Genomic DNA, 23740 nt, shown 5'->3' with positions numbered 1-23740 from the left:
CTTTAAAGCGTGCAAACCATGTAAATGACATGCACAAAATTGAATAAACACATAGCAATGGTTACACATGATATTTTTCATCATGATTTTTAACTGTAAACCATGTCAAACTTTTTTATTAAACTTATAATACTTTTGTAAATTTAAACTTTTTTTTAAATTAAAATAAGATTTGAATTCCAAATATAGCTCCATTCTCATGGTTTTCAAATAACCGGTATAAATAAAAAAGTAACTTGTACCGTATTATATAAAAGCAAGCTTTGGACACAATAATATGTGAGTACGCTTTTTAAAACTTTTTTTTAATATCGCGTGCTTTTAAGATTGTGTACGTGAGCGCTTGAATGCAGACTATTGCATTTATGTCAATACGCCCTTTGTTTATAAAAACCAGACACACAACTCACAGCAATCTATTATACCTGTGCAACTTGATAACGCCCTGGGAAATCCCGTTCTGAAGCAATCGATACCCCTGCAAAGCTTGTTTTTGTAGTCGATAAATGCGGTGTGCAAAATTGTTCGTCGATTTTTGTATTGGCTAGTTGTGGTAGATTTCGTGAAGCATTGCAATTGGAAGAACCTATTGACATGTTAAAGTATTTGAACTTACTATCGAAACCCGGGCAGAATTAGCTGTTATATTTTTAACAACTTCCATGTTTTAAACTTCCTTGCGAATCAACTATGAATAGACGAACAAAGCTGCGTTTGCAACAGGAAAGAAATATTGACGATTTCAAGTATTTGCGATTACTTACTTAACTCGGACAGACTTATCGGATATCTTTTGAACTACCTTCATGTTTTAAACTTCCTTGTGAAACATCTATGAATAGCCGAACAAAGCTGCGTTTTCAAAAGGAAAGAAATATTGACAATTTTAAGTATTTGCGATTACTAACTTAACCCGGACAGACTTATTGGATGTCTTTTGAACTCCGTTTATGTTTTAAACTTCCTTGTGAAACAACTATGTACACAAAAGAGCCAAATAAAAGATCGTTACAATTCAGTTTTAAAGACTGGTGATACATATCGTAAATTGTTTTTATTGATCGCGTTTGTCGGTTTTCCTATGCGCAACAGAGATCTTTTCAGTTTTTCTGTTTGAAGCAGATTTTTACATAGATAGACGTATTAAGTTTTAAGCAGGTTGCAGGCAAAACCTACTTTAAGCACATTGTTTGAGAATAATAGATGTACTAAGCAAAGACATAGCTAATAAAAAGACAATTTATGCTAAAAAATAAGCCTTTGTTGTTGGAAATTCTTTACATTTAAACGTTCCAAATATACTAGGAAAATGTGTTATAATTGCACAAGTTGAAATCAAATCTATATTACCAATTTAATTTGTGTTATGTGCAAACTGTATTACGCAACCATTGTTTTCATGTTAGTCGGTGCATAATTATTGTGTAATTCAATCGCATGGAATGGGCGTATATTGCCATACAAATCTGCAGTCATTGAATAATTGTCCTGGTTAGTTAGCAAATATAGTTTGTCTTCCCTATTTAAGCCTTAGTCAACCTGATTTATTTCGCCGACATGATATTGATGATTGTTTGTATTTTGTTATTCACAACGCCTTATTCACAATACATGCAATCTCGTTCAATTTAACAATCACATAAATCACATAGTGAAGAACACCAATAGACTATAAAATATTACTTGAGACATTAGTGAGAATAGCATTTACAACAATTGAAATGATGTGTGTTTGTAAAGATGTAAATACAACAGTGTGTTGATAATCTGCACAATTTATGCATGTGTTTGTTGTACACATATTCGTACCAACAACCAAGTTCAAGTCCCCCATGTGAGTCTCCTATCTTGTAGGATCAATTAGAAGCAGATATAAATAGTTTGGAGTTAAATATTATAAATCATATACGTTCAATGCGTCAAATTAGCTTTACATAGTTTTAAAGTTATAAAATAGCACGTTTTGTTAGAGGAGTATTATTTATTTAAGAAAAGTAAAAATATGTAAGATGTATGTCACATACAATGCAATTCTCATACATGAACAATTGCTTGATTAAGTCATGAAAAATAAGTTCCTCAAAACATACAAAATAAATATCATACATAAAAATGTGTTTTACATGTTATCAAAGTTATGTCCTACATGTATGATTATATTCAAGACTTAAACTTTTAAGCAGCAATCGATGTTAAAGTTGACCATATTATCGGTAAACGCTTTTCCTGCTTGGTGAAGCCTTCTCGCAAATGTCCTCCTAAGCTACCGGTCATGGTGTCGCCAATTAGTAAATAATAATTCAAATATTGCGCACGTATGCCTTGTTCAGATATATCTTTTGCAATTTATGTTATGAATCTACCATCAGGTAACAGTGTTATGAATCTACCATCAGGTAACAGTATCATTCAAACTGCCGAAAGGGTCTGTACTTCTAATTAAACGCTTTAATACCGATAAGTATCGACACAAAATAGTATCCGATGCAGAACAGTAAACCGTTTAGTCGATAGCTTTTTAAAATAAACAATGGCAATTACGATTTGTCTCAAGCTTGTCTCCCATTCGACTCATAAACAACCTATTTTGAACAAACGTGGTTCAACTGTTTTATTTTATCTTTATATGTTGATCATGTTTTGCAGGTTGAATTAATTTCGCTCCAAATGTTGAAGGAATTTACTATTTTTTGTATTTAACGAGGTAACTATAATTCGCTTCCTGTCCCATTAGATTTGTTATTAATGAAATGCGTGTTTTCACACGCGCTGGCGGTTGGGGTGACCCGTGATTTATCTTTCGTACAATTTCATTAAAACAGTTTGTGATATCACCTAATGACCACATGCGAGTCCGTCTAAAAAAGCTAACAACGGTATGAATAATTTTCAAATAGTATAATAATCATGATTTTGCTATCTCCTTACGCATGCATTGAATACAGTAAATTTAATATTGATTATCTGAAAACAGTCACTCTATGGGGATGTGGAAAGATACTAAGCGTCAATGTCGTTGTCTTCATTTCTAAACAGTGCAATAGAAAATATAATATGTCGTGTAACATGCTTTCTCTTTCTTTTGATATATACTTTTTCAATGCAAATCACTTGAAGGTCATGTTATGCTTCTTGCTTCCAGTGTTGGTAAATATAATTATATAAAAAAGTCGGTATTTTTTAAGATTTTATTTATTCGCTAGTTTCAGATAAAACCCAATCACCAAGTTCGATTATCAGGAAATGTCTCTTTAATTGTTAAAAGAGCGAGCGAACACAATATAACCAAAAAAGTTAACACCGGTTATGACAAGAATCTGATTCCAAAATGCATTAAACAGTTATGTACTTATATATATATATATGTGTGTTCATTGCGTTTACGAAATGTGTTTGTTTTGTGTTTTTGTTTATAAAAAATTAATTGGAAAATTAAAAAAACGTTACACAATTGTAAAATGATAAAAATGTTCTTATGGCAAAATCACAGTAAGCACAAACATATCGCACTAATAAAAGTAATTATGACATTCATGTATAGTGTTATACATGGCATGCTAACAAGCATAATTCAAACGTGAATACATAACATACTATAATCCGAAGTCAATCGTAAAAGGGATTTCCTTACTGAATATAGAATATATTCTTTGTATAAAGATATTACACACATCTAAGAGCTTACATGCATTGGAGTTCTCAATATTTGTTTGGTGTAGAAAGTAAACTTAAAACTCACACTGAACACGTTGAGCACAATTTGCTTATTCAATATCATATGTGCACAATAGCATTTCTTGTGCATATATATAAGGAAAAAAAAGCTGTAGATACATTATCAGGAAATAAACTTGTCTCACCATTCTATTGTCTTTTATTTAAGTCATCTGAAAAATTAGCTATGCGACCGGAGCTTGAACATATTGAAATTTACAAACATTAGATTTTGTTTACACTCGTATCATCCCAATCTCTTGCACGATGGTTACATTACATTCACCTCTGTGTTAGGCTCAGAACGGACTATTGTTATGAAAGCGTCTCATTCATGTCATGATCATTCCAAGCAATCATCATTGAGGTTACAGTATACTAAACAATCTCTTGCACGACGGTTACATTGCATTCACTGCATTAAAGAAAACCATATCATACCATGATGTCTTATATCAGTCTTAATTGATTATTATAAAATTGATATGTTTTTTAGATGATAAGAAACTAACATACATACACGCGTCGAAGCAATTCCTAACGTCACTCAATAAAAATTATGTTCAATTGTTTACATTTGTGAAGTGCGTGGAATGATGCCATGGGCAATAAAATAGTTCCAAAGAGTTGCATTAAAACTCGCAAGTTTTTGCACGATTTATCGTACATTAAAAAGTCATATTTCTTAATTTAATGCATGCGACCTTAAATATCCAATCAAATATACATTGATTGCGTTTGTTCGGTTTTACCTATTTTATAGGCAAAATGGCAAGCTGAGCCTTTCGCAGAGTTGTATGTGAGAGCAAGGAACGACAATGTAAATTCATTCGCTGTATCACAACTATTATCGTATTTTAACTTTGGGGTTGGTTATTTTATGACATAAACTTCACATACAAGCTGCTCAATTAGGTCGGCCGAAAAGTAAAAGTAAAAACAGATAGAGATCAAGCATTTGTCAATTGTAAACATATGCATTATATTTAAAGATTTAACTATGTACACGTGGAGTCATGTTATTTTCTGTAATATTCTGCATATAAAATACAGTTATGTGCACACAACATGAGGATATCAATCATCTCAAAATACATGTCCTGCTTTCCTGAAGATAAACGATATGTTCCTCCTATAATTCAGTTACTAAAATCTTCCTCAAATAAATTCCATCAAGGAAGTTTAATCTTTGTATTCTTGTCCCAAGTACATTACGTATTAGCATATACCAGGCTGCCCTCGATATACTCTTTCATGAACTGTTGGCAGAACCGATATTGTGCCTGAAAAGGTGCATTGTAAACACAGTGAATATTTAGCCTGCGCTAACAGGAGAGAAAAGGTATTACAACATATTGTTTCTTTATTTATGATAACGAACCAGCATTGACACAGATCCAATGTTCTTGACTAGAGGCACGAATACACAACGAAAACAAAACACAGCACAGTGAAAACAATTTTGGCCAGTAACTAAAGCCAGTTGGTTGTCTGTCAGAATTTCCGATAGGCATGCAGTTTATCTGTTTTTGTATTTTGCTATTTTCGTGCATACGTTTGTAAATCTATCCTCGATAATTTGACTTTATGATATAGTTATAAGTCCGTTAACTAATTATACATATTCACATGTAATTATTGTTTTAAACATTAACGTGTAATTCATGAAATAAAACTTATAAATGTAAAACTTCCTTTTTGTCGAGCTAACTAACTTAGTTTTGTTTTTTAACAAATGCTTTACATTATTTGAGGTATGCAAGAAAGAGTTAAGGATTTAAAGGATTTAAATGACGTTTAAGCTTTATTTGAGAAACACTTACATCCTTATTTGCATTTAAGATATTGAATTTTCGACAACTATAATAACCTCGTTAGTGATGACTTGTTTTCTCCGTCTTCTGATCATCTTCACTGTTTCTGCCACCGCCACCTCCCCATCCCGTTAACATCGCTCCACGAGGCACTATAAAACTGCAAACAATCTACTCTGACTGTATCCGTCACTGTATTAAACATATGCGTGAAAAACTGCTCTGTTGATTTGTGATTATTACAGAATCGTCATCTCCCAGTTTAAGACTGAAATCAGTCTGTGGATATGGTGTCTGTATAGGTCTAGGTAAAAAGTTCGACTCATGGTACGAGCGTAAGACCTCCCAAAACACGCCAAGTACTGTTTAATACCAAGGGAAATATCAAACACGAGAGCATCTCAATGATCAATTATGCTTTTGATGCAATCGAGATGTAATAAAATGATCGAAAAGAAAAAACAAAATACTGAGCATAATTTGAAAAGATAAACTGTGAATACAATGCTCACCGACACTGAAGAACGACTGGTCTCCTACAGGCGCATTCCTGAACACTAATTAAAAGACTCATCAGGTCTTTTATGTTGCAAAAGTCCAAAGTGTTCGACCATTTCGTAAATCGGATGATTCGGACTTCGAAACCCTCATACTGAAAAACTCCATTAGTATGTGCTACCCTCAGTTCAAATATCCGTCTATATATGTAATGTATATACAATACACATACTATAATGCATTTGATTATACCTCTGCAATATATTTAAATTGTACTACGGATTCTTTATAGACTTGTTTATGTGTGTCAGACTTAGTTGTGGCTGTGAATGGTCCAATCAAGCAGCTTTCACTACTGCCCGGCATGTAGGGTTCCACCTTTGAAAAAAATATTCACAATCCTGTTGAAAAGTTTATAAAAACCAATGTAAGTATACTGTTATATACGTTGATGATTGTGTGCTTAATACAGAAATTACCTCGTCGGCGAAAGTCACCACCGTTCTGATAACGTGGTCGTGAAACAACCGAACACAATCTATTGCTGAGCTCACAAGTGCCGACTGGGTAAGAATCAACATATCCTTCTCTCCGAATGTCTTAAAAAAATAACGCTTTGCCATTTATCAAATATTAACAAAAAGCAATATACTTTCGAAGAAGAACCGTGTTATGCGAGCTAGTTAGATTAATCGTATATTCTTTGTGTGAAACAAACAACTACTCACCGAAATATAAACAACGTTGATATAATCGTTTTGTCCCAAAGTATTCAACGTCATATTCAGTACAGGGCGGTATCTATCATCTAAAGAAGAGGTGTTTAAGTTCGAAAACGTAATTTGAGGGAGAACAACATAATTCGTATTACTCATTACTTTATTATTAATTAATACATTATATAACTAAACCACGACAATAGCGGTAATAACCTTTTTATCGTGCAAGTTATATTAAATGTTATTTCTGTCTTTTTTTAAATTTGCTATATTGATGTAGCTTGAATGAATGTTATTGTAAAATTATATCTAACCTGGAACAACACACAGGTCAGCATTTTTATTGAGATTGTCTGACTTTTCGCCATCTAGGACTAGCGTATATTCGCCGTCTGTCCAACCTTCTTCTCGATCAGGGATGTGTGATTTGCAAATGTGTTGCAGATATGTGAATTACCGTTAACTACAAAGGATGGCTGGAAAAAAGGAGCTCTAATTTTCTCGTTACAAATTGTGAACAAGCTAAGACCATGCATTTAAAGAAATGAATATGCTCTGATTTCTTAATATTTACCTGATATTCCTGGTTCAGTGAATCAGATGTGCGTGGAGTGTCAATAAAAGCCGTGTTTTCCAATATTTCACCAACAGTACAAAGCGCTTCACACAAAACTTCGTGGAGGTACAAATACTGGTTCTGCATAAAATGATAGATATTCATACACGAGTGACGATCAAATAAAAATAGTGTTGGTTTTACAGAACGAATAACGTTGCCATTTGTTTAAATTGAAAATCGACATTGTTTGTTGCATAAATATTAATATAAATATTACTGGTAGTTGTTTCAGTAATAATAACAAATGCAAGTTTTATTCAACCTTGGTTTGAACCATATTGATTCTTTGTTGAAGAAGTAAGAGTACAGCATCAAACACATTTATCTGTTTCTCTGTTATCCCTTGATCGTACAGATAGTCAAGTGCGATAACAATTTCCATTTCTTCCCACGCCGGCACTGAAAACAGAACGCTTCACCATTCAGGAACGCTTTGAAAGCAAGACAAAACATTCGCGGTAACTTTAACTTTGACTGTCATATTTTTGTCAGGCAAACGATAAAGTGTAAACCTGCAATGTACGATCCACGGAGCTCCGTCTGGTTTTTCAACATTGCGAACCTTGCGCCAAAATTGCTTAGGGGACAGAGCTGTATCTGGAACATCTTTGTCCGGCAAAGCAGTAAAGAGTAAATGGTTGACTGTTTGTACTTTAATTAACCCACTCTGTATATACGTATTAAATTTCTATAAGCATATAAGCATTAAAACATGGAAAGTAAAGACCATACAATGGCTATCTATACAGTCATGTGATATTTTAAGCCATCAATACAAAAAGCATTTTTTTTTAAATTCGGTACCTTTCTGCAGTGCAAAGTGCGAACAACAAAGTTAGCGTAAGTTTCTTCCGAAAGAAGCCGTATTGTGTAATCACTATACTGACAGTCATTTCCAGAGCTTATTGGTCAGTATTGGAAGCACTTTCTCTGTAAACCATGAAAAGTTGCATTTTAGTACTACACCACATAAAATACGCGCCATTCATAACAATACAATAAGTAATCCAAAAATGATGTTTTGTCAGAACTGTTCACCACAAAAATCCTAAATTGCTTAACCTTTGACTTCTCAACTAGGTTTGTAACCATGGCTACGACCCCAACATTTTGCTCCCAAATCATACTCCAAAAATAAACTATTGTGGAGGCAAGTGACCCTATGGTGACAAACTATATTTTATGTGATAATTTGTAGTTATTCAAATGGAATACTAATTACGACCGACATCAAACTTAAGAACCGTTTAGTACTTTAAAACAAATGTGGGCAATCTTTAGACTAAACATGCGCGCTATTCACGTATGCTACAAGAAGAACAACCGTAACTACATACACCGAATACGAAGGTTAATTTACAGGCAATCTGCGATTTGCATTCGTATAAAATTATTTTTCAATTTCCTTAATAACACGGCAAAGTACAAGACATAACAAAGCAAATAAGGATACAACTGAGGTTACAGCATCAAATGTTTTTAAAAACATATCGTCTTGTGAATAACTACATCATAAATAAATGAATATTAATTTGAAATGGTTATATTTTATACCTGCAATATTCAAATAACCTATATTTACATTTCACAAATTATATGCATACGTTACGAATGATTTACATGAACAAATTAACATGTAGTTTTCTGATACATTTTGGGCTGTTAGTAAGTGTAAGTGTAACACAAACATTACCTTGGGCTGCAATATACTTCTTTGGTGACAAATAACCCTACAATAAAATGATATAAAAGTTTAAGTCTTTTGAGAAAACTTTAGCTGACAAACTCAATTATTTCATTTAATAAAATTAAACAAAAGTGTATTACATCAATGAAACTGGCGTTAATGAAATCCGAGTCGATATGGTTTCCGACTACAGGCAGCTTTACACGAATTTTGTCGTCTGGAAGAATACAGAGTTTGCAATAAAAGAAATCACGAAACAAATGTTTTCAAATACTGTTTAGGGTCTGGAAGAATACAGAGTTTGCAATAAAAGAACTCACGAAACAAATGTTTTCAAATACTGTTTAGGGCAGCAATTTATATTGGCCAAAAATAAACTTCTTGACCTCTGAGGCGAAACTTCTGAGGCGATACTTTTAAACAACAAGAGCTAACACCATAATGGTGTCTTGAAATCTGATCGTTAACTTGAAAGTTTGGTCAATACAAACATATTATCACTTGAAATTATGGCTTTTGCTATAAGGAACACTGATTGTTTATGTATTAACTTTATTTTACGAAATATTGTACGAAATATTCGTTGATTTTGAGCGTTATAGAGACTTTAATGGAAATACAACTCTAACTTTTCGTGCCTGTAATACACGCGTATACTGCTTAGCGAAACGGCATCACGAGGTCTTTTTAAGCAAAGTTTTTAATATACATATTGTTATGTACCTGCAATTTCTTAATGAATGAAGTACCAAGTAAATACCTCGTTCAGTTGTTGAGACAAATCGTAAGCATCCACATTAACAAATTTGAATAAATTTCAACTGCTTCTTCCACCAACGAGTGGTTCCTAGTTCCTTCTGATGAAGTTTTCAGTAGATAATTATTATACTTTTCCAGATATGCCCAATATCCATGTGCTATCATGTGTGCACAACTTATAGTTATTGTGCATTTTACTACCACTAAGTGAAATATGTCTACCTATGAAGGTTTAACTTAATAGTTTTCCAAATATGCCATGTATAGAAATAGGAGTTTCATACCTTTTGGGTAAAATTTGATGCGAGAAAGGATATTTTCGGTCTGAAATAACACAAATTAATGTCATATCATACTTAATATCACACTGAATGCATACGAAATAAGAGTCTAACGTAACATTGCTGTATCCAAATGAGCACAGTGCTGGTATGCGTACATACATTGAGTTACTGGTCGGTGAGCGCCAGCTTATAATTGAGTGGGTTTCGCGGAAAACTGGCTAAATGTATATGCTTAAAGTATCGACCGAGATGAACCTTTGTAGTCCGCACAGGTTACTCCAGAACGGCACTGTATGCTTGTATTGAATGATCCATTCAAAGGACGTCTCCCTTAAGGGGAAAAGAGTAATGGCGTAGATTTTCGTCCCTGATTAGTCTGTGTGGACTGCTATTCTGGGGCTATAATTTACAAACATGCAGTTAGCCCGATTTTCCAAAAACGCTGTTCCAATGTAAACATACAGGATAATAAATAATCAAATGGGCATTATGTATATATTAATGTATAACCTGTTTTCCGACGCCTCCAAACTATAATGACGGCAACGATGATAAATATCACTGACAAGCCACCTTCAGTACCACCAACAGCTTTGAAACAGATCCTTTTTGTTCTGAAATAATAGTTGTTCAAAAACATGGGAATTGAAAAGGAATCATGAATTCAATCCTTCCAAATGTTTACAGCAAAAATATTCACATGTTTTATATTAATATAAATTTACAAATTTTATCTAAAGTCCTTATTTCAATATAATCAGTCCAACTAGAATTGCCAACTATGTTTTCTGCTCGCATTTTCACTTTGTAAGTGGTATCAGGCTTCAAACCGCGTAGTGTGTGCGTTGTACTATTGGCGCGTACCCGTATTGCATTCCAACTTTCAAGATTTGTGTCTGTGTAATTAATTATAAACATTGACTTCTTGGGGATTTTCAGGTTTAGCTAAAATAGTTTTTTTAATAATAAATAATTGACTATTAAGCATTAGTTGTTGCAGTAATATGGTTTCGAGTGTTTTTGCAGACAAAAGGAGCGAAATGGACGGTGGCTTGATATAAATATGTGGAATGATGATGAAACGTCGGTTCGTATCGATATATGCCATACTTGGTTTTGTGTTCAAAGAAGAATTATCAAAAATAAGGTTTTGCATTTCAACTACTCTGAATGATAACAATATTATTCAATTTAAAGTATTCTGTTTACGCGAAAACTAATATCAAACCTCTTTTGGTGACGTTAGCGTAATGTATTATCATTTAATGTGGGGTAATTATTAGAGATACATACAGTTAACATATGCTTAATTTTTCAAACTAAAAACTTGTTTACTAACGTTAACGGTTTTGTTTGAAATCTAATTATAAGTAACAATACTAGTTTTATTTATTTTCTTATTTAATGCAGACTTGATCTGTTTTTGTTTCGCGTTTAGCGAAATTACCAACTGAGAAGAACATAACTATTAACTACGTGAGAAGCACATACATATTATTAAATGCACACAACGACGCGTGAACTCGAATTTCTTTGTAGAGTTAAAAACTATGTTATGGGCAGCATGCAAATATGTATGTACTAACAGCGTGAAGTATTTAAAATATGGTCATGTTCATGAAGTGTGATAAGAGTGCTATTTAATCTGCGTAGAACACAAACACTGTAAAGGACGTCATTTATAAATTCCATAGTAAACTGACAGTCGCAAATGAATGAATAATATGATGAAATAAATGTAGTACAGGAACCAACCTTTAGCTAATCACTCGCCGCCTGTCACGTGAGTCGCTAAAACGCTGTCATCAACATGAAAAACTGGGACGACTGCCGACACGTAGACAACTAGTTGTTTACCTGTCACGTGTTATATCAGAACGCCGATCGCCAAGTAAGAAACTGGTAACCCGTCCGTCATAGGAATCACTGAACGCCACCCGTAACGTATGAATTGGTATGCCGCACGCAACTTTATCCACTCGAGTGCCGCATAGAGCGCGAGGCACTGACACGCCGCCCATTATGTGATAAAATTGAACGTCATTCGTCACGTGGGTTATTGGTACGCAACCCGTCGCATCAGCCACCGATACGCCGATTATCATTAAACTCACTTGGACTTCGCTGTCACTTGAGCCGCGTGTACACTGCCATTCACGTGAGCCACTGGATCGCCATCTGTCACCTGAGCAACTTGTATTCCACCATCGAGGTTATATGCCGACGGTTACGAATGCCACTTGTACAAAATTCTTTTACAGTATACATATTTTCACAATAGTTTAAAATCATCTCATTTTACATTGATTCATCTAAATGCTCATACTTAAGTGTGAGCTTCATTTTATGAAATTAACGACCGCATGTATTAAGTGATATATGTGCTATTGTCATGTTAGTTTTATTTTAATGGTAATGAGTATATTGAATGAACCATTGGACATAAATACATACAATAGTAAAAAAAAACATGTTTTAAAGCACTCGATACTATTAAATTCAGGTTCAGATCATTTACGAGATGCCTTTACTAATACTCATTGTTTGTATTGCAATATAAAACATATCGCTTCTTATATATTTACATTTATTTATAGGATGTATTTACTTTAATAACAAAACCATTATAACTAGCGAACTAAATGAATAATCATCACCACGTTATATAATGAAAACCGAATTATATTGTGCATTATGCTATTAATAATAAGTAATCATGTGTAAATAGTTGTGTTTCACGGTGTTTGTGTAAAGTTCCCTTTATAAACCAGAGAGTTTCAAGTTTTCATATTCCATTCCTTTGTCGAACGTACTTTGTGATTCTGATGACGCATTAAGGTGACAAGGTAGATTCGCATATTCTTTCATCTCTAGTTCAGTAATCCTCTTATAAGTATTTACCTGACGCTGATCTAAAATGACACGTTGATCACAGTTTCAAATATCATACAAGGACTATACGTACATTAGGAATATTTATGTATAGTATAAGCCACCGAGAACAATTATATATAGCTATCAACCGAAACGCTGCGAAATACACGTGAGCATACATACTGACTCCAGCGATTGCAAAAAATAGTACAACTTGTTAAAATAAATTATCATAAACATACACGTTATATTGATAAAATGTCATGGAAATTTGTAATAATTCAAAGGAAATTGGATCTTAATATGATTGTTACATGTCCTCAACCAGCGTATTTACATTTCAAACAAATATTTTCTCAGCAAAAATTGCATTTTATAGCAGCGGAACTTGTATGGATTATTGTTTGTCATAAGGAGTGTAAAGCATATACACACCACCAGTGCTCCCACAATTTTGAATTAAGTTCATAATTATTACCGAAACTGTACGATTCATAACTGCCGATGGTTTGACTTCCTTTTTTTCTTCTAAAACAGAAATCGACATATACTCAAATATAATTGATAAATTTGCAGTAAGAATACATAGGCTATTTATAACAAGATCATATTTGAATTTAGATTCATAACATATTTAAAGGATCATAACAAAATATAATTTGCAACAAAAACACGTACGTATCTTGACCAAGGTCTTCGTATTCACATGTAGATTTGGTGCTTTGTTCTACAAAGGTTAATGAAAAGTGCAAACTTTATATCAACTTTTTCTTGTTCACAATATACGTTGAATGTATAAGAAATATCGTTTCAGGATACTGCGAATGAAAGGAAACCACCGAAAAATATACCCACAACACGGAAAATAAGCTGCATACCTTGCATTTTCATGTTTACCTTTTATCTTACGTCTCCAAAGTATATTCATGACGGTAAAGATGATACAAATTACTGTCATACCACCTATAGAACCACCAATAGCCTTTGAAACATATCCTTTGTCGTCTGGAATGATATATGTTTAAATATGGGAAATTAAAAACGACTTATGAATTAGAAAGTGTCAAATTATTCAGCAAAGACTGCAATTGTATTTACTTGTCTTTTAATAATCAAAATTTACCAATTTCGGCTAAGGTCGAAATTTCAATATAATCAGTCCAAGTAGAGTTTCCAATTATATTTTCAGCTCGCATTTTCACTTTGTAGGTGGTATCTGGTTTCAATCCGCGTAGTGTGTGCGTTGTACTATTGTCGGGTACACGTATTGCATTCCAAATTTCAAGATTGGTGTCTGTGTAGTTTATGATAAACGTTTGTTGTTCTCCGCCATTAAAACCAGGTATCCATTCGAGTTCTATTTCAGTAATACCGCTACGTACCACATTCACTCCTTGGGGATTTTCAGGTGCAGCTGAAAAAAAAAAAATAATAAATTATTGACTATTAAGCATTGGTTGTTGCAGTAATATAAACTGGTTTCGAGCTGTTGTGTGCAGACAATAGGAGCGAAATCGACGGTGGCTTGATATAAATATGTTGAATGATGAAACGTCGGTTTGTATGGATATATCCTAAATTTGGTTTTGTTTTCAAATAGGAATTATCAAAAAAAAGGTTTTGAATTTCAACTACTCTGAATGATAAACATATTATTCAATTTTAAGTATTTTGTTTAAGCGAAAACCAAAATCAAGCCTGTTTTGGTGACGCCCGCGCAATGTATAATCAATGTGGCGTCATTATGAGAGATACATACAGTTAACATATGCTTACAATTGCAAATTGAAAACTTGTTAATTAATGTTAACGGTTTTGTTAGAAATCTAATTATCATTTACAATACTCGTGTTGTTTATTTACTTATTTACTACAGACCTGATCTGTCTTTTTTGCGTTTAGAATAATTACCAAATGCTACTTCAGAAGCACATGACTATCCACAAATGCAAACAACGACGCGTGAACTCGAATTTCTATGTCGAGTTAAAAACTATGTTATGGGCATCATGCCAATATATATGTACCTACATCGTGAGATATTCAAAATATTGTCATGTTAATGAAGTGCGATGAGAGGGCTATTTAATCTTCGTAGAAACAAAACACTGTAAAGGACAGCATTTATAAATTCCATAGTAAACTGACAGTTGCAGATGAATGAATAAATTGATCTAAATAAATGTTGTAAAAGAACAAACCTTTGCTTTGCAGTGTAAATACTTCAGATGTTGAACCGATTTTATTCGACACGTTCACTCGATATATTCCAAAGTCGTTTTTCTGAATACTGTTAATAATTAACTCTGTCTGCAAACCATCTACCGATACGCTGATCGTGTAGTGATTGTCATTAGATAGGATATCCCATCCACCAGATACACCCTTTGACCACGTAACATCTGTTATACTTGGCTCTGGGTAGGCCTTAATGGTAAACGTAAGCACAGCTGTGTCGTTAGGAGCCATGTGAAGAGTTGTAAGAGGGGGAGCAAATGGAGATGCTGTCGGAGAACCTTGCAGAGGAAACATAAATGAAATTATTTTAGAGCCTAGACAACACATAAAAAGCAAGCAAAATTTAACAAGGGTTACAAACTTACATTGAATCAAAATAAAGAGATTCTCCTCCTGCAGGGTTGATACATGCACGTTGTTTGTCGCACATTTATACATTCCAGCATCATATTCGCATCTTGCTCGATGAAGGTAAGCTGTAACATACTTAGATGGCGCTATTGATCCGTTGAGCTCTAATTGTTGTTCACCTGTTGCATTTAGTATATGGGAACTAGGGTATGGATCACCATCGACTTCACAAATGAGTTCGAGTGATTGATTCTGATGGATAATAATGGTTCTGCCTTTTGACGTGTTTGCATAAAAGTGTTTAATTGTTGCCGCATCTGAAATAAGTTCATATCTGAGTACTTCCGTGTCTATTAGGAAAGTATATTTCATTAAAATTTAACACAAAGATAGGTTTAAAATATAAAACTTCTTTTACAGCTAAGTGTAGAATACTTTAACATATATAAAGACCCGTTTTTATTTTACATCGTGTATATTCATATTTGACTCGACTATGGGCTAGTTCCATAAGGTATAATTGCTGTATACTCGTCCAAATATGTCTAAGTAGTGTACACAACGCTGTTTGGTTACCTTTGGTTATAGCATAACCAGAGCCAATAATCGAGTCACGTTGCTTGTGATATAAAGGATATCGTAAATACCTTGCGCAATGCATTCTTTTAATTGTTCAATATCCTCCGTTATTTACTTACACTGAATATCGAGGTAGAATTGGGATTTACTAGATCCATGTAAAGTTTTGTTTCCAATAGCCTGCATGGTATTTGATGCCTGGCACTGGTAATCACCCTCATCTGATAACTGAGCACGATCGATCTTAAAGGTCTCGCCTGTTTTTACTAATGTGCGATTACTGTCGAGTTTGTTCCAAGTGAAGTTTGTGTCTGGTGGATTACCGAAAGTTGCCAGTTTACATACAACATTAAGCGACATGTTAATTACAACATATTGTTTTTCAATAGGCTGAAGGGCAGGCGGGTCTGCAAAATTTAACATGAAACCGATGTACAAACACAACACAGTGAACCATGTTATATAAACGAATAACAGAGTACGTTTTATTCAATAAATATTATTTTGTAAGATAACTTACATAAAACATCCAGTTCAATTGTTAGTTTTCCTGATTTGGAAATAATGTAGCCTAGACTGTCGACCATGATGTTCGTCCTTGTACACGTAACAATCTTATTAATGCCAGTGTTAACGTTGTTAATAAACATATTATTATCGCTTCCTTGGGTTGAAAAGCCTTTCCAGGAAATATTTGATGCTGGTTGGCTATTTGCAAAGCACGAGAGTCCGAATGACCAGCCTTCAAGAACCCGCAGTACTCGGTTGATCGCAAACGTATTATTATATACGACTGACATATCGCGCGGACCATCTGAAATACGAACAACCCATACCTTATTATTGACAAATATATTTCATGCACACAATTTGCAGTTGTATGAATATGAGAAGAGTATACATACATAATACATGCAGCTGCAGTGATATAGTATTTCTGCCAGTGACATTTCCATTAAACGTGGTAGCCATTATATTCTTTGCCATACACATGTAGCTTGTTTGAGTTAGTCGTGAAATTTTGTATATATTCAGAATGCTTCCTTCGACTCGATCATCCCATAAATATGTTGAAGGTGGCAAACTTGAATCAGAGCAGTTCAACATCACTGAACTGCCTTCTATTACAGTTATATTTCCATCTTTTAATAGTGTTCCAGTTTTTGATAGGCCTGGCAAGATGTTGTACGTTAGTTTTAAATGGACAGGACCATCTGAAATATCCACAGTAAGGAGTTATAATGTATTGTAAAACGCTTTTTTTCTACATTTAAAGACTTGAAGTAAAAATATTTGTGTTTTGTGTGTTATAAAGTTATTTTTAACAAGACACGATTGTAGATACTATAATAGAATTTGTATGCAGACTATTTATCTGTACAAGCATAACTTACATAATACTTCGAAATGTATGGTTCGGTTTGTTCGTTCAGGCATACCATCTATGATATTGAATGCTTCACATGTAAATTGCGTATCTTCCTGAATATTGAAGGCCGTCATAATGTTAGAATGCCCATGATGTCCTTGCCACAGGGTTGTAGCCGGAGGATTTGCGACACTTTCACAGATTAAACGCAATGAATCTCCTTTTACCAGTCGGATAATGTTGTCAGCAATACTTGTATTGTTTTCAATATTTTTGATGCGAACAAATAACGGAGGATCTGGAACATTAAACGTTTTAATGAAAAATAACGTTTTTAACTATTTTCGATTGTAATAAGCAACACATAAAACAAGGTTATCAATCATAGTATACAATAATTATATTAGTTATAAAAACGATGTATCCGAATAGTTCAGTGCCAAATACTCGCTCAATCATATTTAAATTGTCAATATTACATCGTGTGATTTTTAATTCGGTTATTGTTGCTTCTATAATACATAAAGACGCTTACATGTTATATTCAAATCAATAACCGTTTGAAATGTCGTTGACTTTGTTCCTGCTGTTCCATCTAGGGAATAATAGTTGTTTGTTGCGTTGCATGACATTTTCCCACCATTTGCAGTATGTTTAAATTGTAGTATCACTGTTGCAACTTCCGCTGTACCATCTGGGTAGAACCAGCGGTACCGTGGAGATGGATATGAACTAGCGGAGCATTTAAACTCAGCCGACCTTCCTTCCCTAATTATTGCTGTTACGGAAACATTGTTGTTATTTATTGAAATAATGGGCTTTGTTACAGGGACTGAAAATAGACGAACAATTATTGCAACAGAGTCAAACATTTGTAAGTGTGGTCTAACTTGAGCGCTTAATTATGCATTTACACAACTACGCAAACATTCTAATGTAACATATATTCAAATACAGCCCAACCATACTCAGTGGTTTCCTTAGTATAACGGTCACCGGATTATAGTAGTCGGTTTAGATTATCCACGACTAAAAGCATGGCTATAGCGGCACAAAGCCACTATATTTCATTCCAAATGCCATGTTTGACCTGTGTTAAGCGGTCAGGAGGCAGTCACTGCGAAGTGCGAAAGGTAAACATTCATATCAATCTGCACTGTTGTATCTTACCTCTGACGTCATAGCCTCTACTCTGCGTATATTTTACGGCTATAGATTCTGATTTAAGTAACTGCCTATTTTATAATTAATGAGACCAATAGTGAGGATATACAAATACGTTGTTTAAAGGTTATTTTCCGTGGATGTCAGAGTATTAACACGTTTAAGTAATTATCGCTATATAAATGACCGCAAACAAGTGCTTAAAACCTTAAATTACATACTATACATGCATTTAAAATTTACATTTTCTGATCATTCTTTAGATTAGCATTTGAGTGTACAATCCCATTTACATACATTCGAAATAACAAATCAAGTGCTGTAATCTGAAGTTCCTAGCGTTAGAAAAGCGAGTCAAGTGTATGAAACTGTTCAAATCTGGAAAAAAGTTCGATTGTACGTGAGCTATGTGGTAGACGTACGAAAGTGCTCGGTGTAGTTTAAGTCAAGAATGAAATGATTGATGAGTATAAGTCAAATAGAAATGTGAGTTTGAATGGTCCGAATATTATGGACACGAACTACAGTTAATTGAACGATCTGGTTTATAAGTTGTTCACCGATGCTACTGCTGGTATCATCCTAGTGCAGCAGTCACCAGCCTACAACGGCCACTTAGACTACTTTCTTTGGTATGTTTGTATGTTCTTTACGACAACATAGCTTGATGTTGTTATTAAAAGTTTACATAAAATACTTGCATAGAATTGTCATGTTTGTCCGCCTTTGCATTGTAATGTTAGTTGATTTGATCAAATAAGAGGCTGTGCATCTTAACTCTTCGCTGGTGATTGAGTCAGGCGTATATCTCAGAATGCTGGTTGCTACATAAGAACTGTATGTATAGCTTGCCATGTCAGTAATGTTCCGGTCTGCTACGAACCAGTGAATACGTGCACCAGGTCTACTTGCCGATGTTATGCAGGTGAACACAGATTGTTCTTTGTACACCGGATATGTAACGTTAGTCTGTGGATGTAGTGTCAATGCAGTGAGATTGACTGCAAATAAGAACAAACAACATTCCAAAGATCGTTTTTTGTTCAGAAGCTGTTCAAATAGGTACATTTATACAGTGGACGATTACTTTTAAGTTAATCGGGCGATGATATATTAAAATGAGGTAATTTTACACTTTATTCTTTTCGAAAGTTGTAATATGTTTATGCTTAGCAATTCGGTCCATTAAGTATCCCGTTACGTCGTCTGTAGTCGATGCCAAACATGTTTATTTAGCACATCGTATCTGAAATAGCTAATGTTAGTTTTATTAAATTTGACAAGCGATTTTCAGTAATGATTAGTAAACAAATGGGTTTCATATGAATATCTGAAAACAAATGTAACGGTCTTCCAACACACACATTTGTTATTTTGAAACATCATGGCGGATTTACCAAAAACTACACACAAATGTTAACAACGTAAATTCCTCTTCAGTTTATTTGAATGTGTAAACAATAATAGCCAACACACCGGGAGAGTTTCAGGTAAACATGTTTTAAATTATGAGAACCCACTATTTCCAAACAAGTTTTAATACAATCACATTACTTTTTACGCAAATAACTAATTGACTATATTTAATTATCCGTAAAAACACATGTGAATTAGTATTAAGACATTAAATTACGGTTATGTGTTGTTATATGTATTATATATGTATATGTTGATGCTAAATATACTTAACATTTTGTCCAAGCCACTTCCTTGTATTAGCGGATGTATTTTTTTACATGAAATTGTATCGAATAACGTTACATTGTCTTGATAGTCAATAAAATATAATTGATATCTGGCGATTTCTTTACACTGAGGTAATTTGCTATTTGAAAATAAACATATAGTTGTTTGTGTGACATAAGATTCTTGCAAACAGTAGATAAGCTTAAACATAGCATTAACAAGAACTGGTGTATTATTTACGTTTAATGTGGGATATGAAAATGGCCTTAATACTTTTAAACAAGCAATAACCTTTCACAAACATGATACGATCCATTAAACACAAGATAGCAAAGTATTTAAAAAATAAGTACTTTATATAACATCTTATGTGTCGTTTTAACTGATTAAATGATAATTGCAATTACCTTTAATAATGATATAAGAAATGTCTTTTAATTTTGTAATAAATGAATTCAATATATGGCACACCGTTATTCAATTCAGTGAGTGGATTTCCCATTTAATCCTTGGACATGAGCATAAATAGTAAAATAACATTGTATTATAAACCAACCGTCACATAAATAAGATATTATTTTAAAATAACTTCAAACAAGTGTTCTATTTTAGTAATGATAGCTAAACACAATCAATACAAATTAGATTAACAAAAAAGTATGTATTGTATATTTGTAAATATATTGTACAAACATACGCGTGAAATATGAAACCGCATAAACCAATATACATGTATCACTGACGTACATACCCAATGTTTGTAGGCAAATAGACGTCCTCTGACTATTGTAATTTTCTGGAAAACAGTAATATTGCCCTTCCGTTCTTTCATTGAATGAACGTATAGTTATGTATACTGCAGTAAAATCTTCGTTAGAAGAAAATTCGTACATGCCAGACACGTCATTGTTGCTTGTGCCGCATAGTATGGCTCCTAAAATCCGTTGGCAGTTCCCTATCTGTGCGTCTTCTTTGTAGCATAATATATTAGGTATATCACTTGCACCAACCTTAGTCCAATTAATATCGAAAATCAGTCTCACGTTTGCATCGCCACTATAAGCGTATGTTTCCGTGCAAGAATCTGTAAAATAATCATTTATGAAACAAATAATCAAACGTTATTATATCAATTTAATACATGTGTGCCATTGAAACGTTTAAATCTTAGTTTTAATTAAATTAAAATACCTGAAAAGTGAATAGCTACCACGAAGATTGCACAAACGTGTATTAAGTCAGGCAAAACCATGCTTCATGTTTTCGCTTAACGCGAGAGGTAAATACTGACACACATACGGCTAACTCATTCTAATCAAAGCTCTGGCTTTACTTTCAAGTCACGTTTTATATGATTGGCGAAAATGATGCAATACATGTGTGTTTAAGTGTAGGATTCAAGCTTTGTACAAATACTGTCAATACAAGCATTGTTAATGTGTGTGTGTTGACTCTTTATATATATTTTTTAAAATATTTTATTGTAAATAATAGGTGGATTGTTATTATTTGGTATGCGTTCTCATAAAGTTTTTATTAACGTATTTTTCGTATTTAGTAGTATTGGTAGCAGTAACAGTAGCAGTAGCAGCAGCAGTAGTAATAGTAGTAGGAGAAGTAGCAGTAGTAGTAGTAGAAGTAGTAGTTGTTTTTGTAGTAGTAGTAGTAGTCGTAGAAGTAGTCGTAGTAGCAGTAGTAGCCGCAGCAGCAGCAGTGGTAGTAGTAGTCCATGTAGTAAAGGATGTAGTAGTAGTAGTAGTAGAAGTAGTAGTAGTGGTAGTAATAGTAGCAGCAGCAGCAGTAGTAGTAGTAGTAGTAGTAGTAGTAGTAGTAGTAGTAGTAGTAGTGGTAGTAGTAGTAGTAGTAGTAGTAGTAGTAGTTGTACTACTAGTAGTAAAAGTAGTAGTAGTAGTAGTAGTAGTAATAGTAATAGTAGTAGTAGTAGAAGTAGTCGTAGTAGCGTTAGCGGTAGTGGTAGCAGTAGCAGTAGCCGTACATGTACCTGTAGCAGTAGCAGTAGCAGAAGAAGTTGCAGTATCAGAAGTAGTATTGGAAGTAGTAGTAGTAGTAGTAGTAGCAGTAGTAGTAGTAGAGGAAGAGAAGAGAGCCAAACATGTCTTGTTTTGTTTCACTGGTCACATAATACATGATACATTTATGGTGACAACAGGTGAGCATATCGTTCTCCCACAAACAATTACAAAACAGTTCCAATAAAAAAATCCACAATGAAGTCATTATTTGGGGAAGGTGATCAAGAGATTAAATTATTGATTTCTTGACAGTATCAATCAGTATAAAGTGTGTTAATTATTAAATATGTATCATAAAGGAGACATCAGATATTTTTTGTCGATAATTAGGAACGGGGAATCCATAATTTATTAAAGCAACTAATTTAAGGGCATAAGATAAACATTATATTATCAGAGGATGTAAGTAAGAAACACGTCGATATCAAAACAAATAAATATAACAAAGTTCAACGTGAGAAAATAGGAGCCTGAGTGTATGTTTAATTTAGGTTACAATTTAGTAGTTAATAAAGTCGCTGATTTATTAAATTCGACATATTCACTTTGTTCATTTTAAAATCCATTGCCAAATACCATACTTACAATCGGTAGAAATTAGTGCAAAAAGAATCATGAAAGGGGGTTTATTAATTAATAAAAGCCATTCCTTATCAGCACATCCTCTTCAATGTTGCAACTACCACAATAGTATCTCATTAGTAACATCCTAAAGATCATGGAGCATACATTATATTATTAGGTGGTTAATTTATGGAATGTCATGTATTTGTCATAAATAATATACAACAAAGATCAACGTAAAAAAAGTTAACGTTCACATGGCATTTCATGTACGTTGAACAAAGTTCAAACTTAACTGTTTCCCTTTAAATAACAGAAGGCTTAAATCACTACGTACAAAACAAAATATGATTTTCGAGCGAAAACAGTACAAAAGCATTGTCTAAAAAGCAAACACACAAAAAACTGAATCATTTACATGCCTCGTGTAATTTATGACATTCCTTTGTGTATTAAAAACTAAAGATAGACGACTTGTGATTGGTGTAGGCAAGTTTCTAAACCCCCTCTCGAGAATGATGAAAACCAAAATAATGAGAAACTCCAAATCCTTACGTACAATGAAAGACCACGTGTATGTGAATGACCACCTAAAAAAGCTTTATTCTTCAATACTTGCTTGTGTTAGGAAAAAGCAGAGAGACATGGTCGTGTCGACCTGGTCACGCGAGGGAAATGTGTACTACCGTGACGTCAATGTGAAGGTCAATTAAGACAAATAACAGTACTGGCTTGATCTACAATGGCCAAGCACTTAAGTCAGTATCGAAAATGTCATCTCTTTTCTT

General features: G+C 33.7%; 3 protein-coding genes across 12 annotated transcripts; all 3 read right to left on the bottom strand.

The window, feature by feature from the left end:
- Nucleotides 1-3174: 3174 nt before the first annotated feature.
- On the bottom strand, nucleotides 3175-9268 carry LOC127853718 (receptor-type tyrosine-protein phosphatase U-like). Of its 7 annotated transcripts, none has more exons than XR_008036722.1 (14): nucleotides 9192-9268; nucleotides 9058-9094; nucleotides 8427-8524; nucleotides 8169-8294; nucleotides 7877-8031; nucleotides 7627-7763; nucleotides 7320-7442; nucleotides 7060-7183; nucleotides 6755-6834; nucleotides 6506-6625; nucleotides 6279-6404; nucleotides 6041-6180; nucleotides 5585-5720; nucleotides 3175-4997 (listed from the first exon to the last, which is right to left on the bottom strand). XR_008036722.1 is itself a non-coding variant. In XM_052388455.1 (14 exons), the coding sequence occupies exons 5-13, from the start codon at nucleotides 7968-7970 to the stop codon at nucleotides 5589-5591; spliced, it is 1044 nt and encodes a 347-aa protein (XP_052244415.1). In that variant the 5' UTR covers nucleotides 7971-8031; nucleotides 8169-8294; nucleotides 8427-8524; nucleotides 9058-9094; nucleotides 9192-9268; the 3' UTR covers nucleotides 3175-4997; nucleotides 5585-5588. The 7 variants fall into 7 exon arrangements, 5 of the variants coding, with proteins under 5 accessions (XP_052244415.1, XP_052244419.1, XP_052244418.1 ...); XM_052388455.1 differs by having other exon boundaries at nucleotides 5585-5688; XR_008036723.1 differs by having other exon boundaries at nucleotides 4985-4997; nucleotides 5585-5890.
- A 1511-nt stretch (nucleotides 9269-10779) lies between these two features.
- On the bottom strand, nucleotides 10780-18331 carry LOC127853717 (hemicentin-1-like). 4 transcript variants are annotated; one of them, XM_052388451.1, is made up of 12 exons: nucleotides 18041-18331; nucleotides 17531-17803; nucleotides 17042-17350; nucleotides 16657-16950; nucleotides 16256-16543; nucleotides 15572-15874; nucleotides 15170-15484; nucleotides 14092-14382; nucleotides 13866-13973; nucleotides 13647-13695; nucleotides 13447-13496; nucleotides 12482-13006 (listed from the first exon to the last, which is right to left on the bottom strand). In XM_052388451.1, exons 1-12 carry the CDS (start codon nucleotides 18135-18137, stop codon nucleotides 12855-12857), a joined length of 2529 nt encoding a protein of 842 aa, XP_052244411.1. In that variant the 5' UTR covers nucleotides 18138-18331; the 3' UTR covers nucleotides 12482-12854. The 4 variants fall into 4 exon arrangements, with proteins under 4 accessions (XP_052244414.1, XP_052244411.1, XP_052244412.1 ...); XM_052388452.1 differs by having other exon boundaries at nucleotides 16256-16447; XM_052388453.1 differs by lacking the exon at nucleotides 13866-13973.
- A 628-nt stretch (nucleotides 18332-18959) lies between these two features.
- LOC127854134 (uncharacterized) lies at nucleotides 18960-21661 on the bottom strand. Its single transcript, XM_052389138.1, has 3 exons — nucleotides 21547-21661; nucleotides 21107-21439; nucleotides 18960-19670 (listed from the first exon to the last, which is right to left on the bottom strand). The coding sequence occupies exons 1-3, from the start codon at nucleotides 21605-21607 to the stop codon at nucleotides 19354-19356; spliced, it is 711 nt and encodes a 236-aa protein (XP_052245098.1). The 5' UTR covers nucleotides 21608-21661; the 3' UTR covers nucleotides 18960-19353.
- Between the last annotated feature and the right edge of the window lie 2079 nt (nucleotides 21662-23740).

Source organism: Dreissena polymorpha, chromosome 12, assembly GCF_020536995.1.
Source record: "Dreissena polymorpha isolate Duluth1 chromosome 12, UMN_Dpol_1.0, whole genome shotgun sequence".
NCBI classification, from domain to species: Eukaryota; Metazoa; Mollusca; class Bivalvia; order Myida; family Dreissenidae; genus Dreissena; species Dreissena polymorpha.
Note: the sequence above shows the minus strand (reverse complement) of the source record. Positions and strands in the feature narration are given on the sequence as shown.